We start from the raw sequence: 13,535 nt of genomic DNA, 5'->3' as shown, positions 1-13,535 counted from the left end.
TATCGTTATTTAGAATATTTCGAAAATATTGAATATTGATTGTTAGAATAGCAATAACTTCAACTTATAAGATTATAATTATTACAACCAAGAATGTAGGTTTGTTATCGCTGTAAATTTACTTTTTCTCGTCAGACTCTAGTTATATCCCAACGTAAGTATACTTATATATAACTTTTTAATGTCTGACGCTAGTCTGATTAATAAATTTTTTGATAGACGGGAGAATCGGTAAACAAGTTCCAGACAATATGAAAAGTTGTATTTGCTGCTGGTAATGAAAGTATCCTGAAAAATAAGCTGGTTATCTGTGAATTTCGTAACAGTCGTTTTTCCAACATGTTCGAGTCGACAGATGCGTTGAATGACCTATATTTATCACCAGACAATTTTATTTCCTTATTTTTATTATAATTTTTAAGCTATTTAATTAAAAAAAATAGCAGTACCTATATATTTTACCATCTAAAATTAAAGGAAAAACGTCCCAGAACCAAAAAAAGTCACGGAGGCAAACCGTGTCAGACTCGGCCTAATGAAGCGATACTCGCGATACTAAGCGATAAGTTTGGAGGTTTGAAGGTTATCTATCATAAACTTTTTTGCCGATGGGCACTCTAATACGCCTAATAAACAAAATTTAAAAAATAAACAAGGCGCTAAATTATAATACTAATATTATGTATTAGATTTTAATTAAAATAAATAGACACATCTATTTAAAAAGAAATTGGTTCGAATTTACGCCACTTCACCTTATGTAAAATATATAATATGTTTCCAACCCCTTTTGATATTACTTATTATCAATCACGAATAATTACTACTAGCCGCCCGAAGGGCACTCTATATATTTTAACCCTATTCACATCTGTCCTTATTATCTAGAGAAACGTCCCCTGTCTGCCACTAGGACCCTCCGTATCGGAGTTAAGCATCTCCCTACAGCGAACTTGGTCTGTATCAAATTAGCGAATGACCTATGCTCGTTCAAAGCATTCAGAATGGTCCTCTTGTACCAAGTGAATCTTAATTATGTTGTTATATTAACAACACTATTCATCCGAGAGAAATTGGTACTTTATAAAATGTTTACCCAACGGGGCATGTGTCGTAGATTGTAAATAATACTAGAAATGAGTTGGTGTAATAAATAATTAATTAACACTTGTAATATGTTTATGTAAAAAAACACTCAAAATTACTGTGTTTTTCGGAATCAAACGGGCAATAAAAAGCGTCTAAAAGCACCAAAAAGCGAATATGGGTTAAAAACGTCGAATTTGCGTTGAATACGCCGAATATGTATTTAAAGTGTCGAATATGCATTGAAACTATCAAATAAGCGCCAAAAAGAGTTATAGGATGAAAACGATCTCTCTCTAAGAAGAAATAACACAAGATCTGTCCACCTACGAGAGCAAAAGCAATAATAGACTCCTCCTCAGTAATTAAAAAGAAGATGGTTAAAATCCTAAAGGCTCAGAAAACAATGCCAATTAACAAGATCATCTCAGAATAAAACAGACCTCAAGAAAACACAAAAATAACTAAAAAATTGATAATGGCAGAAAAAAGCAATTTTTCAGGAATACTTACAAAAACTAGATGCAACACAAGCCACTGACTACTCGTTATGAAAGGAAAGCCTTTCATAACGAGTAAGGTCCTTACTTACAAAGGCCTATAGAAGAACTATAACATTGTACCAGTAGGAACAGAAAAATATGGGCGAAAAGTTCACTAGAAAAAGCCGAAACATTTGCGACACACCTTAAAAAAGTTTTTACACCAAATGACGGAAAATACTTAGTACAAACTGAAGAAGAGATTATTTCAGTACTCGCAAAACCATCAACTAGAACACAACAAAAATATTATACACAACAACATCGATCCAAGAAGGGCCCAAAGATACGACATTACTACTGTAAAAACTCAACTCCCAGAGAAATGCTTCCAATTTCTGACACAGCCATTTAACTCTATAATGAGATTAGGTTATTTCCCATCACAATGGAAATTAGCACAGATAACAATGATACTAAAGCCACGAAAAAAAAACCAGAAAATTTACAGTCCTTCCACCCTATTAGTCTCCTTCCAGTGTATTCCAAAGTTTTTGAAAAGATGATACTTACTAGGCTAATTTCTATACTAGAAAACAAAAAACTAATACCGTCACACCAATTTGAGTTCATAAAACAACATTCAAAAATACAAAAGGTACATAGAGGGGTGGAGAGAATTAATAAAGACTTTGAAAATAATAGGTACTGCTCAGCGGTATTCCTGAACATAAGCCAAGCATTTAATAAATCCTGGCTTAAAGGTCTTTTATGTACACTAAAACAGAATTTATTAACAAATTACTATGTAATCTTAAAGCTCTATATCACCAACAGAAACTTCCCAAGTAAAGTATGAGAATGAATATACAAGCATACAACAAATTCTCGCTGGAGTGCCCCAAGGAAGCGTCCTATGACCCATATTATACCTTATATTCACTGCTGACCTACCGACAATACAAATATTACCACAGCCACATTTAAGGATGATACGGTAATACTATCATATCAAAATAGTCTCAAAAATCTTACAAAATAACATAAATAAAAGACAACAAGGGCTGACAAAATGGAGAATCAAAATAAATGAAAACAAATCACTACATTTACAACGTGTGTGGAACCATGTCCGACTGTATACTTAAACGGCAAAGAAATCCCCATGGGATGAAGTTAAATATCCAGGTATGAACTTGGACAGAAGATTAAAGGAGAAAGCATATATATTTACTATGCGAAAACAACTGGGTTAAAAGCGGAGTAACAGGTATTGGTTGAGGACTAGTCCCAAGAGTATGAGAGTGTAAAAGAGAGCGCGAAAGAAATCCAAGGTTTAGAAATGGCAAACAAAGAAAACATGACTCGAGAGCTGAGAGTGCTCCAAACTAATGTGGGAACGGCAAGACTAGCACATGATCTTGCTGAGACAGCCGCAGTAGAAAAGAACATCGATGTGCTGGTGACGGCGGAACCAAATCCAACAGCGGTGAAAAGAAGAGGATGGTTTGTAGATACGACCGGGAGAGCTGCTGTACGAATCTACAATAGGAAACTGCGAGTGTATGAAATTAAGCCGAAAGAAGGATATGTGATTGTTCGGATGGAGGGGGTGCGACTGGTCTGCTGTTATATTTCTCCAAAAGTGACGGTGGGCGAGTACGAGATGAAGATAGACGAGATCATGCAGGAAGTGGGAAACACAGGAGGAGAATACGTAGTGCTGGGAGATTTTAACGCAAAAGCAGCGGACTGGGGATCTCCCATCACTGATGCTCGCGGCAGGATACTAACTGACTGGGTGGGTGCTCTAGACCTAGTGGTTCTGAACACAGGTCTGGAACCTACGTTTGTTAGGAGAGGTACAGGTACGTACATCGACGTGACCATGGCAACACAAGAAATAGCGGCGAAAGCAGTAGGTTGGAAGGTTTTGCCAGACTACACTGGAACTGAACATCAATACATTGAGTTCTCGATAACTGGAAAGGGGACCACTAACACGGTCCGTGCATCCGGGACGTCGATGGGCAGATGCGGCGATGGGAATGACTGGAAAGTATACGAGGAACTAATTAAATGGAGAGTGAGCATAATGCAGGGTCAATCACCGACAGTGGAAAGCCTGGAGAGAGTCATTAAAGAAGCGATGGAGGGAAGCACGATTGGTCGCCAAGATGCCATATTGGTGGAATGCGGACATCGAGGCACTAAGAAATGTGTGTATAGCAATGAGAAGAAGGTTAACAAGAGCAAGAGGTAGAGCAGGAATCAACCCTGAGATCATCGAGGAGATCGAGGAAGAGTACCGCGCAAGGAAGAGGGATCTGTACAGGAAAATCCGTACAGAAAAAAGAAGGCACTGGAAAGAGTTGTGTGAACAGCTGGATGATGACATCTGGGGTCAGGGGTACAAGATCGTCATGAAGAAGTTCCATGCGTATTCTCCTTACGAAATGCCTATGGATAAAAAGCTTGAGGTAACAAGAGAGCTCTTTCCGGACGGCAGATGTCATGGTGTATGGAGGGATGAAGGAGCTGAGCGAGCTGTACCCTTTACCATGGATGAACTTATCGAGGCATTGGGTTCGCTGAAGACTCGTAGGTCCCCAGGACTAGATCAGATACCACCTGAGGCGGTAAAGGGTCTAGGACGGGTGGAACCTGCGTGTCTTCTGGAACATATGAATGCACTGCTGGAAGCACAAACTTTTCCTGAGCCTTGGAGGACATCGAGGTTAATACTGCTTCCCAAAGCTAGGGAAAAGTATCGCCCCATCTGTCTGCTTCCATGCATCAGTAAGCTGTATGAAAGGATGCTGCGAGTACGCATAGACGACATGATTGAGAGGTCAGGTGGTTTATCGAGGAGGCAATTTGGTTTTTGTAAAGGGAAAAGCACGATTGATGCAATCATGAGTGTACTCGAAGCATTGCGCAACAGAGGGGATGAACATCGCTGGGCGGCTCTGCTGTTGTTTGATGTTAAGAATGCATTCAATACGTTGCAGTGGAACGAGGTAATGAAGGCAATGGAGGAGAGAGAATGTCCTGGTTACCTGATGAATGTGGTGGCGGAGTATCTGTCCGAGTGAAGGATTATGGTAGAAAAGGGCACGATCGTGGACGTGACGGCCGGGGTACCCCAGGGATCTGTCTTGGGCCCGACGCTATGGAATCTGGCATATGACGGGGTTATGCACTGTGAATACGGAGAGGGTACAACCCCCTTCGCATTCGCGGATGACCTCGCTGTACTGGTAGTGGCTCGGGATGAGCCAGATCTCAAATACCGGGTTAGAAACGCAGGCGGCGTCGTAAAGAAATGGATGACGCAGCACGGACTGAAACTTGCGACAGAGAAAACCGAAGCCATCATTCTGAAGGGGACAAGGAATAGGCAAAATATTGAATTAAAATGTGCGGGAGCATGTCTAACACCTAAGAAACATGTAAAGTATCTAGGAGTGACATTGCACCAGAATGGAAAATGGGGAGAGCACGTGCGGGAGGTGGAGGCTGCAAATAGTACGGCTGCGTTGGGGTGGGTGATGCCGAAAATTGGAGGACCCAAATCCGAAAGAAGGAGGGTCTTACACGGTGTTGTACAATCGATCGTCCTCTACGCGGCACCAGTCTGGAGCGAGGCCGTAGAGATAACTGCCTGTAGGAGTCTCATGACACGAGTAGACAGAACAAGTCTGTTGCGAGTGGCATGCGCCTACAGGACTGTGTCTGCGGCAGCCTTATGGACCATCACTGGATGTGTTCCGTTGCATGTTTTGGCGGTGGAAAGAAAAGAGCTTTATGAGAGAAGAGGTCCAAACCTTACTGTGGCCGAGAAAAGACAGGAAAGGGTAAGGTCAGTTGAAAGATGGCAAGAAGAATGGAACAACACGGAAGATGTGGCACAGTGGACGAAAATGCTGATCCCGAACATAAGAGATTGGGTGGACTGTGGCCACAAGCGACTGGATTATTTCCTGACGCAGGTGCTCACAGGACACGGGTGTTTTAGGGCCTACCTCTATAGGATCGGAAAGGCTGATACAGATGAATGCCTATACTGTGGATACTCGGACACTGTGACACATACGATGTTAGATTGCAGCAGATGGATAGTGGAAAGGAACAGAATGGAAAGAGAGACAGGTGTGAATTTTGTTACAATGAGAGAAATGATTGAGAGAATGATTGAAAATAAATTAGTTTGGACTAACATACACAGCTATATCCGTGCAGTGATCAAGAAAAAGGAAGAGGAAGAAAGACTGCTAAACCAACGCTAAAGGTAAGAGTGAATGATGCTGAAAGGTGAAGCTAGAAAAGTGGGTCACACTGTGTGAGTTGGAATGCGTGAGTCAGACTGTGGGGAAGGAGGAAATGCCCATCTGGAAATAATGCCGAACTAGGAGCGATGAGTGTCTTCTACGCGCTACCTGGAACGAGACAGGGAACCTCCTTGCTGATGAATAGAGTGTGGATGTGTATGAATGGAGAATGAATGAATAAAGGTAGTGATTCGGAAGTGATGCCGGCCTTACAGCGGCCATTCCGCTTCCGGATCGCTGGATGACAGAGGAGGGTCTGGTTCTGCACCAGAAGAACGAATCCTGCACTAAAGTTAGTCAGGCGGCGCCCTGGACTGAGATGTCTTTTGAAGATTCCAGCCCCCCCCCCTATAAAGACGAAAAAAAAAAAAGGTATTGGTTGTTAGGCCGAAAATCAAAACTATCAACTGAAATTAAAATATTAATCTACAAAATATTAAGAAAAATACTAGGAGTATGATTTATTACCAATGAAACCACCCATCAAGACGCCGGACTAACATGCAGAGAAACTTAAAGTGCATCCGAATGTGTTCGCAAAAAGTTTAATGAATAAACCGCATTCAGTTCGAAGATTAAAACGAAAAGTTCCGTTAGAGTTAATCGATTAATACTGTGCCAACACTATTGAAGGTTAAGTTTAAAAAAAGGGTACATCACTAGATGCTTCCCTGCATGTCATAATACTTGAATTGTCAGTACTATTACTTAGTATCTATTAATTATCTACCTAAAGCCTACCGTAAGTAGTTAGGTTGAAATTTAGACAGATTATAATAAAACTGAGATTAATAAAAAAATTTAGAAAAGAAGGCCATCGATAGCAAACATACACAAAGACAATATCGGCAACATTTAAAACGAGTCAAAAGAAAGTCCAAATGGAGGAAAGCAGCTAACTTAAAAGAAGGCAATATCAACAAACACAAACGGACCATCTACCTTTAGAAGAAAGAGTTACTCAAAGTACAACACCTAGAGACACTGAAAAAATTATCACTAGCTAACACTTTTGGAAAAAAATTGAGAAAAACATTACAAAAAGTACCGGAATTATAGACAAGATGAAAACAGGGGAAACATCAAAGTTCAAATAAACGGTAATAGAAATAAAATCACACCAATACTTTATCACCAAAGAAATTACTGCCTACAGGGGAAGCGTTCCATACAATGTAGTACTAAAAGGGCAACCAGCCAGCAAAAGACTGGAATAAATCAAAAGATAACTGGAAGATAAGAACTTAATAAGCACCCAATCAAAGAAACAAATCACAATCGACAAACAAATAGAATAGACATACAGTAAGAAGACAGCTGAGGGCAAACGCTCGTAGGACAGCCAGGTGAAGAAGTAACAGATAAAGAAGAAGGAATCGCGGCGAATGTTTCGAAGCCACCTAACATTTAATGAAAAGGTCTGTCAAAAAATGTACAACTAATTGTTGCTAAAATTTCGTATGGAACTTGTACAAACCGCTACTAAAACTCATAATTACAAAGAGAAATGTATGGTAATGAATGTTTGTCACGTGCATGTGTTTTTGGGTTCGAGATGCCCGAGAAGATGCTGAAGATGATTAATGCCATTGTCGCGTCAAAAACGGATGATAATATGGAAAAAACTGTAATTACATTTAACACAACAATTTAAACATGCAAAAAGTGTGTGCAATTCTGTCAAGAACTTCACATCATCTGTCAAGAGGATTCTAGCCAAAATTCCAGTGTTAAACTATTCCAAAGATTTTAGGCCGTTAAATGAGGGAAGTGAAAAGGGAAACGACGTGCGCCCTGAATGAACCAACTGAAGAATACTTCTATTATAGCACCGTTTCGAAGACTGGAAGGCCCGCATGGAGGGTTGTAGAAGTAAAATAGAGGTGTATACTGAAAGTGATAATAAACAAATATTATTATGTATGGTATCGACATAAAGTGATTTACATCAATGTCGTTATTCAATAGCTACACCTCGTATGTAAGCTTCATATCTGAAACAAATTCTACAAGAAAAAGAATAATACAGCTCAACAGTAATTTAAATGCTGGAAAAGTAAGAACTTAATTCAAATATTTTTAATGCTCTGATTTCACAAATGTATTTCTTTGGTTTCACAGCAGCTCTTTTTCAGCAGCGTCCTTGGATAAGTCCTCCAACACAGTAATTCATTCCGTTCGTTTTGATTGTTGGGAGCTTTTCGAATCTTCTTCATAATCTAAACTTTATCATAAGTTGTCTCTGTTACCTCTGGAAGTGCAGCTAGAATAATGAATGTTCTCATCATCACAATGACGTTACAACTCTTCGTGAGTCTTTGCCGCGTTTACTATTGCCTTCCATGTTTGTCGGTCCTGTGCCACTCTTTCCCTTTATCTCACACTCGTTTTCTCGAGATCCTCTCTGACTGCATTTTTCCCTTTTTTCTAGGCCATCCTACAGGCCATCTGGTCTTTCCCAAAAAACATTGTTTACAAGGCGATTGTCGTTACTGCGTATTACATGCCCTGTCGATCTTAGTCTGTTGGCCTTTATATCTCTCACTAAATTTTGATTTCCGAAGAGAGTCTTTAACTTGTTGTGTCTCACGCTATCTCTGGAAGGGCAATATATTAATCGAAGGACTTTACGTTTCCACACCAGCAATTTATTTACTTGTTTTATTAGCGTCCATGTTTTACTTCCTACATAATGTTAAAAACGGCATTTCATGATTATTCAGTACTGACCTCATTGTCTATGTCAAGATATGTCAATTTTTGTTTAGTGTTCCAATTGATATCGTTAACATTTACAATACAAAAATAATCATAATCGTAGTTTCTTGGTTCCTCCCAAATCATTGGTATATTCTTATACTTCAAACTTTAGACACGTTTAAAAGGACCAAGCGCCTTTCCAAAGCGCAAAAAAAATTAAATTAACATTTCTATATTTACGAAATAACTAATATTTTGTGCGCAAAAGATCTATATACTTATTTCTATGCTCAAACTTTGACTGTTATCCTTTTATTTTTATTTTTTATTTTTTTCTGGTGGATTTTCTCAAGTTAAAGTTGATTTCATGTAATCGAATGAACTATCTTATAAGTAAAGTCGTCCCAGGAGCGCAACTCAACAATATTGGCAATATCATTTTAAAGTCGTCTACTTTAAAATGTATAATGTATGTCTGAATTGCAATATAAATGAGTCAAATAAAATTAAATTATTAGAAGAATTTTTCACTAAGTAACAAAAAAACAAAAATTTGTTTAATTTACTAATGTTTGTATTTTGAGAACGATTTCCGAAGTGGAAATTGAAACGTCAATAAACGTACTTTAACCTTTAGCTGTGGTTTATTCCCATTTAAATAGTAATTACTTTAAAATGCCACAAGGATCAACTTCAGAACAATGTTATCCTTTTAATTTTAAAGTCCACACAAACAAGTCATAAAAAAATCGAATACGTCACTTTACAAAATATAGATAGAACTTCCTATCTACGTAGTAGTAGCTACCTATACGTTTGCTTTAAAAGTCATTCGATAGAGCAATTAACATGGAGAACCTACAAGGCCATAAAAATTTGCAAAATTCATTCATAATTTTTCTGTAAAAAATAAACCATTAAAATAAAAACGGATAAATAAAGAACTCAATCGTAGCAAAATAATATTTAGTTGACATGTTTTTAAAATACGAATATATATATATATATATATATATATATATATATATATATATATATATATATATATGTATATATATATATATATATATAGATATATATATATATAGGTATATATATATATATATATATATATATATATATATATATATATCAGTCAAGCAGCGCTAAGGGATTTGGAAAAGTCCAAAGTCACTTCGAAGCTGGTTTTTGAGTGCAAGAGAGCACTTGCTGATGTTAATGATGACTTGCTGACCTTGACACTTGCTGACCAATAGAGTTAACTTGGTATGGGTAAGTACCGGGGCACACAGGCGTATAAGGAAACGAACCGGTTGGCACCCTGGCAAGACAGGCCCTTAAGTTCTGGTCTTCTTTTGCCAAGGTTCCAGGACTCCTGGGCCAGCTGTGAAGTTATGAGACAGGCTAAGCTCCACATAATGATAGGAAGGATACACTAGTTAAACAGTTCTCCTCAAATATTGGGGTATTGCAGTCTTGCTCTTGTAGTGATTTTGGACAACATTCATTGACCTCCCTTTCCAATTTTTCATATTAAGATTTATGGAAATGAAGATAGTAACCATTTAACAGTTTCATAATGTCAATAAAATAAAAGTGACAATGTAATTACAACAAAAAAAGGCAACAGAGAATTGGACAATTCGTAGAAAAATGTGCAAAATATCATCTTTTTCTCATTGCGCCGTCTCCTTTCGAAGGTTGGCGATCCAAATGGCAATTGTAGTTTTGGAAACTGCTGCGCGAAAGATCTCTGCGGATGAGCGGAGCAAAATATCATACTGTAGTTAAATACAGAGGCACTAAGAGTACAAGGACGGCTTAAAGAAGAAGAAAGCAGGATGTCATATGATATATCATGCCATTTGAAGTCAATAAATGTTTCCGATCAAAATACAAATGAAAAGAAAACAACATCATCGAATGACGAAAGAATGCACAAGACAAATAACAGAATAGCAGAAAGTGGTACCAGGCAGGAATCAGGTAAACAGGGGGAAAATGAAAGGAGATATCTGACGCAAGAGAATAAAAAACGAAGTTATGGACGTATATGGTTCAGTAGCATAGCAACAACAACCATCGCTAAAGGACAGAAATCAACAAGACTACATCACAATAGTTGCTGACACTAACTGCTACTACGAAAGCTGGTACTAAAAGTGGAAGACCATATAAAAAATTGTTGCAGCGAGTGACGGCAGAAAAAAAAACAATCAATGAACACAAAGATATGATCTACTTCCTCACACCATATATCTCAAATGTTTCCTAAATATTATCTACCCAACACACCATTAAAAAATAAATTTACCGGCGATCATTAAAAATTACGTTATATATTTACTATATTACCCATAAAAATATTTAAATTACACAAAAGATTAGGTGATAAGAAAACTAAAGGTAGTCGTGTCAAATAAAAATTTTATAGTCCTACTTTTCCAAGCTATGGCAACAGCGCCTAAATATGTTTTGCATTATGGTTATTATAACCAGCTATTTTCAACAAATTTGAATTATAAAATTAGTCAATTCTTAATTATTAATGACTCTACAAATATTACGAAGTATTATAGAAAGATATAAAACCATTTTGATGGACAGTGTTGATTTGTTTTGGTTAACCTCAAAAGCTGACATGTAATCATAAAAATACGACTCACCCGTTCGTTAAACTCCCCAGATTCGTCGTCCACTATCACTTTTCGCGTACTTTCACTTAAATTTATATCCGGAGGTAATTTTTTCGTGAGAATTACATTAATTAGATCACTTATTTCGAGCTGGTCTAACTCTGTGTATACACTCTCGGTCACGGCCATGTTGCCGATGTGAAATGTTGACATCCGACAGTGGGACAGGTTGGCAGTTTATTATGTAAAGGTGTGTGTGCATTAATAATAGGAGCTCGGTGTGATTAGGTGGAACGGTTAACTAAAGGTATTCCGGTGTTAATAAAATGGTATTTTCTAGAATGTGTCATTGGAAATTTTATATGTGTGATTTCAGCTGGCGTCCGCTTTAGTTAAAATAAAATTAAACGATCAAAATATCAATACCAAAAATATTTTGCACATTCTAACTTGTTTCGTTATACATTCTCGACTTAATATATATATATGTATATATATATATATATATATATATATATATATATATATATATATATATATATACAGGGTAAATTATAAATTTTAATTTTCAAAAAGGTCTTTTCGCCTTGTAGACATTAAGTATAACAGATTTCTAAACAAGTTGGACAGGACGAAATTTCACCAAACATAAAAAGACACAAAATGTGGAAAATTTTGTACGAATTAGACTTAATTTGGGAGAAAATCGATAGACAATCTGTGCTTAAAAGGAAAGAAAAAATAATTTCTTGAAGGAGGCGATATTTAAGAGAAATTCGAAAACAAAGAAGAGAAGGGACTAAGATAATTTTGATTGAGATGAACAATGCTGATGACCATGCAAAATTAAAGGAACCATTAGCAACAGAACACTACCAGTTAGCTTGGTTAATAAGCAAAGAAATAAATGCAGAAGAAGAAATACTCAAAAAGACTTCTTTTTCTTCTTTAAGTGCCATCTCCGCGACGAAGATTGGCAATAATCATGGCTATTCTGACCTTCGAGGCAGCTGCTCTGAAGAATTGCCTTGAGCTGCATCCAAACCACTCTCTCAGGTTCTTCAACCAGGAAACGCGACTTCTTCCTACGCTTCTCCTACCCTCTATTTTTTTTGAATTATGAGTCTCAAGATGTATCTTTCGCCTCTCATCACATGTCCGAGATATTGCAATTTTCTTTCTTTTATTGTATTTTCCATTTCCCTCTCTCTGCCTATTCTCCTTAACACTTCTGTATTCGTGACTATCTACCGATGGAATCCTTAACAATCTTCTAAATGTCCACATTTCAAACGCGTTAAGTCGATTTATTGTATTCCGGTTTAATGTCCATGATTCAGCTCTATAGTACAGTACACTGTGTACATAGCATTTAATTAGCCTTATTCTGAGGGCCAATGTCTTTGCTGCATATAATCTTTTTCATTTTCACGAAGTTGGCACGTGCTTTTTCAATTCTGACTCTTGTTTCTGCAGTATAATCGTTATTTTATCTGATTATCGTTCCCAAGTAAGTATATCTTTTTAGTCTCTCAATCTGCTGGCCGCCTTACGCTGGCCGTGCCATATTACGTTAATATTTCGTTTCTATTGTTCTTCTTGCTAATTTTCATGAATTTGGTTTTTTTTATGTTAAGAGAGAGTCCGATATTCTCCACTATATCTTATTATTTTGTTCATTAGGTATTCTTTCTAAGTCTTCCAAGTTGTCGGCTATTATGACTGTATCGTCGGCATACCTTCTTCTTCTTCTTATTCTAATGGCGCTACAACCCTTTGTGAGTCTTGGCCTGCTTAACAATGTTCTTCCATTCTACCCTGTCGGATACTTTCCTTCGCCACTGCCTGATGTTCATGGTTTTAAGATCCCTCTCTACATCGTCTATCCATCTTTTACGGGGCCTTCCTCTTGTTCTGTTTCCTTGGGCTTCCATCTCTGGACTACTTTTACAGCTTGATTATCTGGCATTCTTTCTAGGTGACCAAGTCAGTTTAATCTTTGTGACTTTATAAATCTGACAATATCTGCGCTCTGTATTAGTTCATCCAGCTCGTGGTTCATTTTAATTCTCCACGAACTATCGCTGCATTGGGTTGGTCCAAATATCTTCCATAGTATTTTGCGCTCAAATATTCTCAGTTGATTTTCATCAGTGGTTGAGAGGGTCCACGTTTCACATCCATATGTGACCACTGGTCTAATTACTATTTTGTAGATTCTAAGCTTAGACTCACGATTCAGTAACTTAGTTTTCATTAAGTCTTTGTATGCATAAAAGAACTTATTACCGCTAAGAATC

At 37.5% G+C, this 13,535-nt stretch overlaps 1 protein-coding gene across 10 annotated transcripts in view; it reads right to left on the bottom strand.

Moving 5' to 3' along the window:
* The window catches only part of rg (A kinase anchor protein rugose), a 742,603-nt gene extending 731,175 nt beyond the window's left edge, over positions 1–11,428 (bottom strand). For all 10 annotated transcript variants that reach the window (XM_072537071.1, XM_072537077.1, XM_072537078.1 and 7 more), the window contains exon 1: positions 11,266–11,428. In XM_072537071.1, the coding sequence (XP_072393172.1) occupies positions 11,266–11,424 (159 nt within the window). In that variant the 5' untranslated portion in view covers positions 11,425–11,428. The remainder of the gene's footprint in view (positions 1–11,265) is intronic.
* Positions 11,429–13,535: the final 2,107 nt, after the last annotated feature.

This window comes from Diabrotica undecimpunctata, chromosome 7 (assembly GCF_040954645.1).
Source record: "Diabrotica undecimpunctata isolate CICGRU chromosome 7, icDiaUnde3, whole genome shotgun sequence".
Classification (NCBI taxonomy): Eukaryota; Metazoa; Arthropoda; class Insecta; order Coleoptera; family Chrysomelidae; genus Diabrotica; species Diabrotica undecimpunctata.
This window is presented reverse-complemented; position numbering and strand designations above follow the sequence as displayed.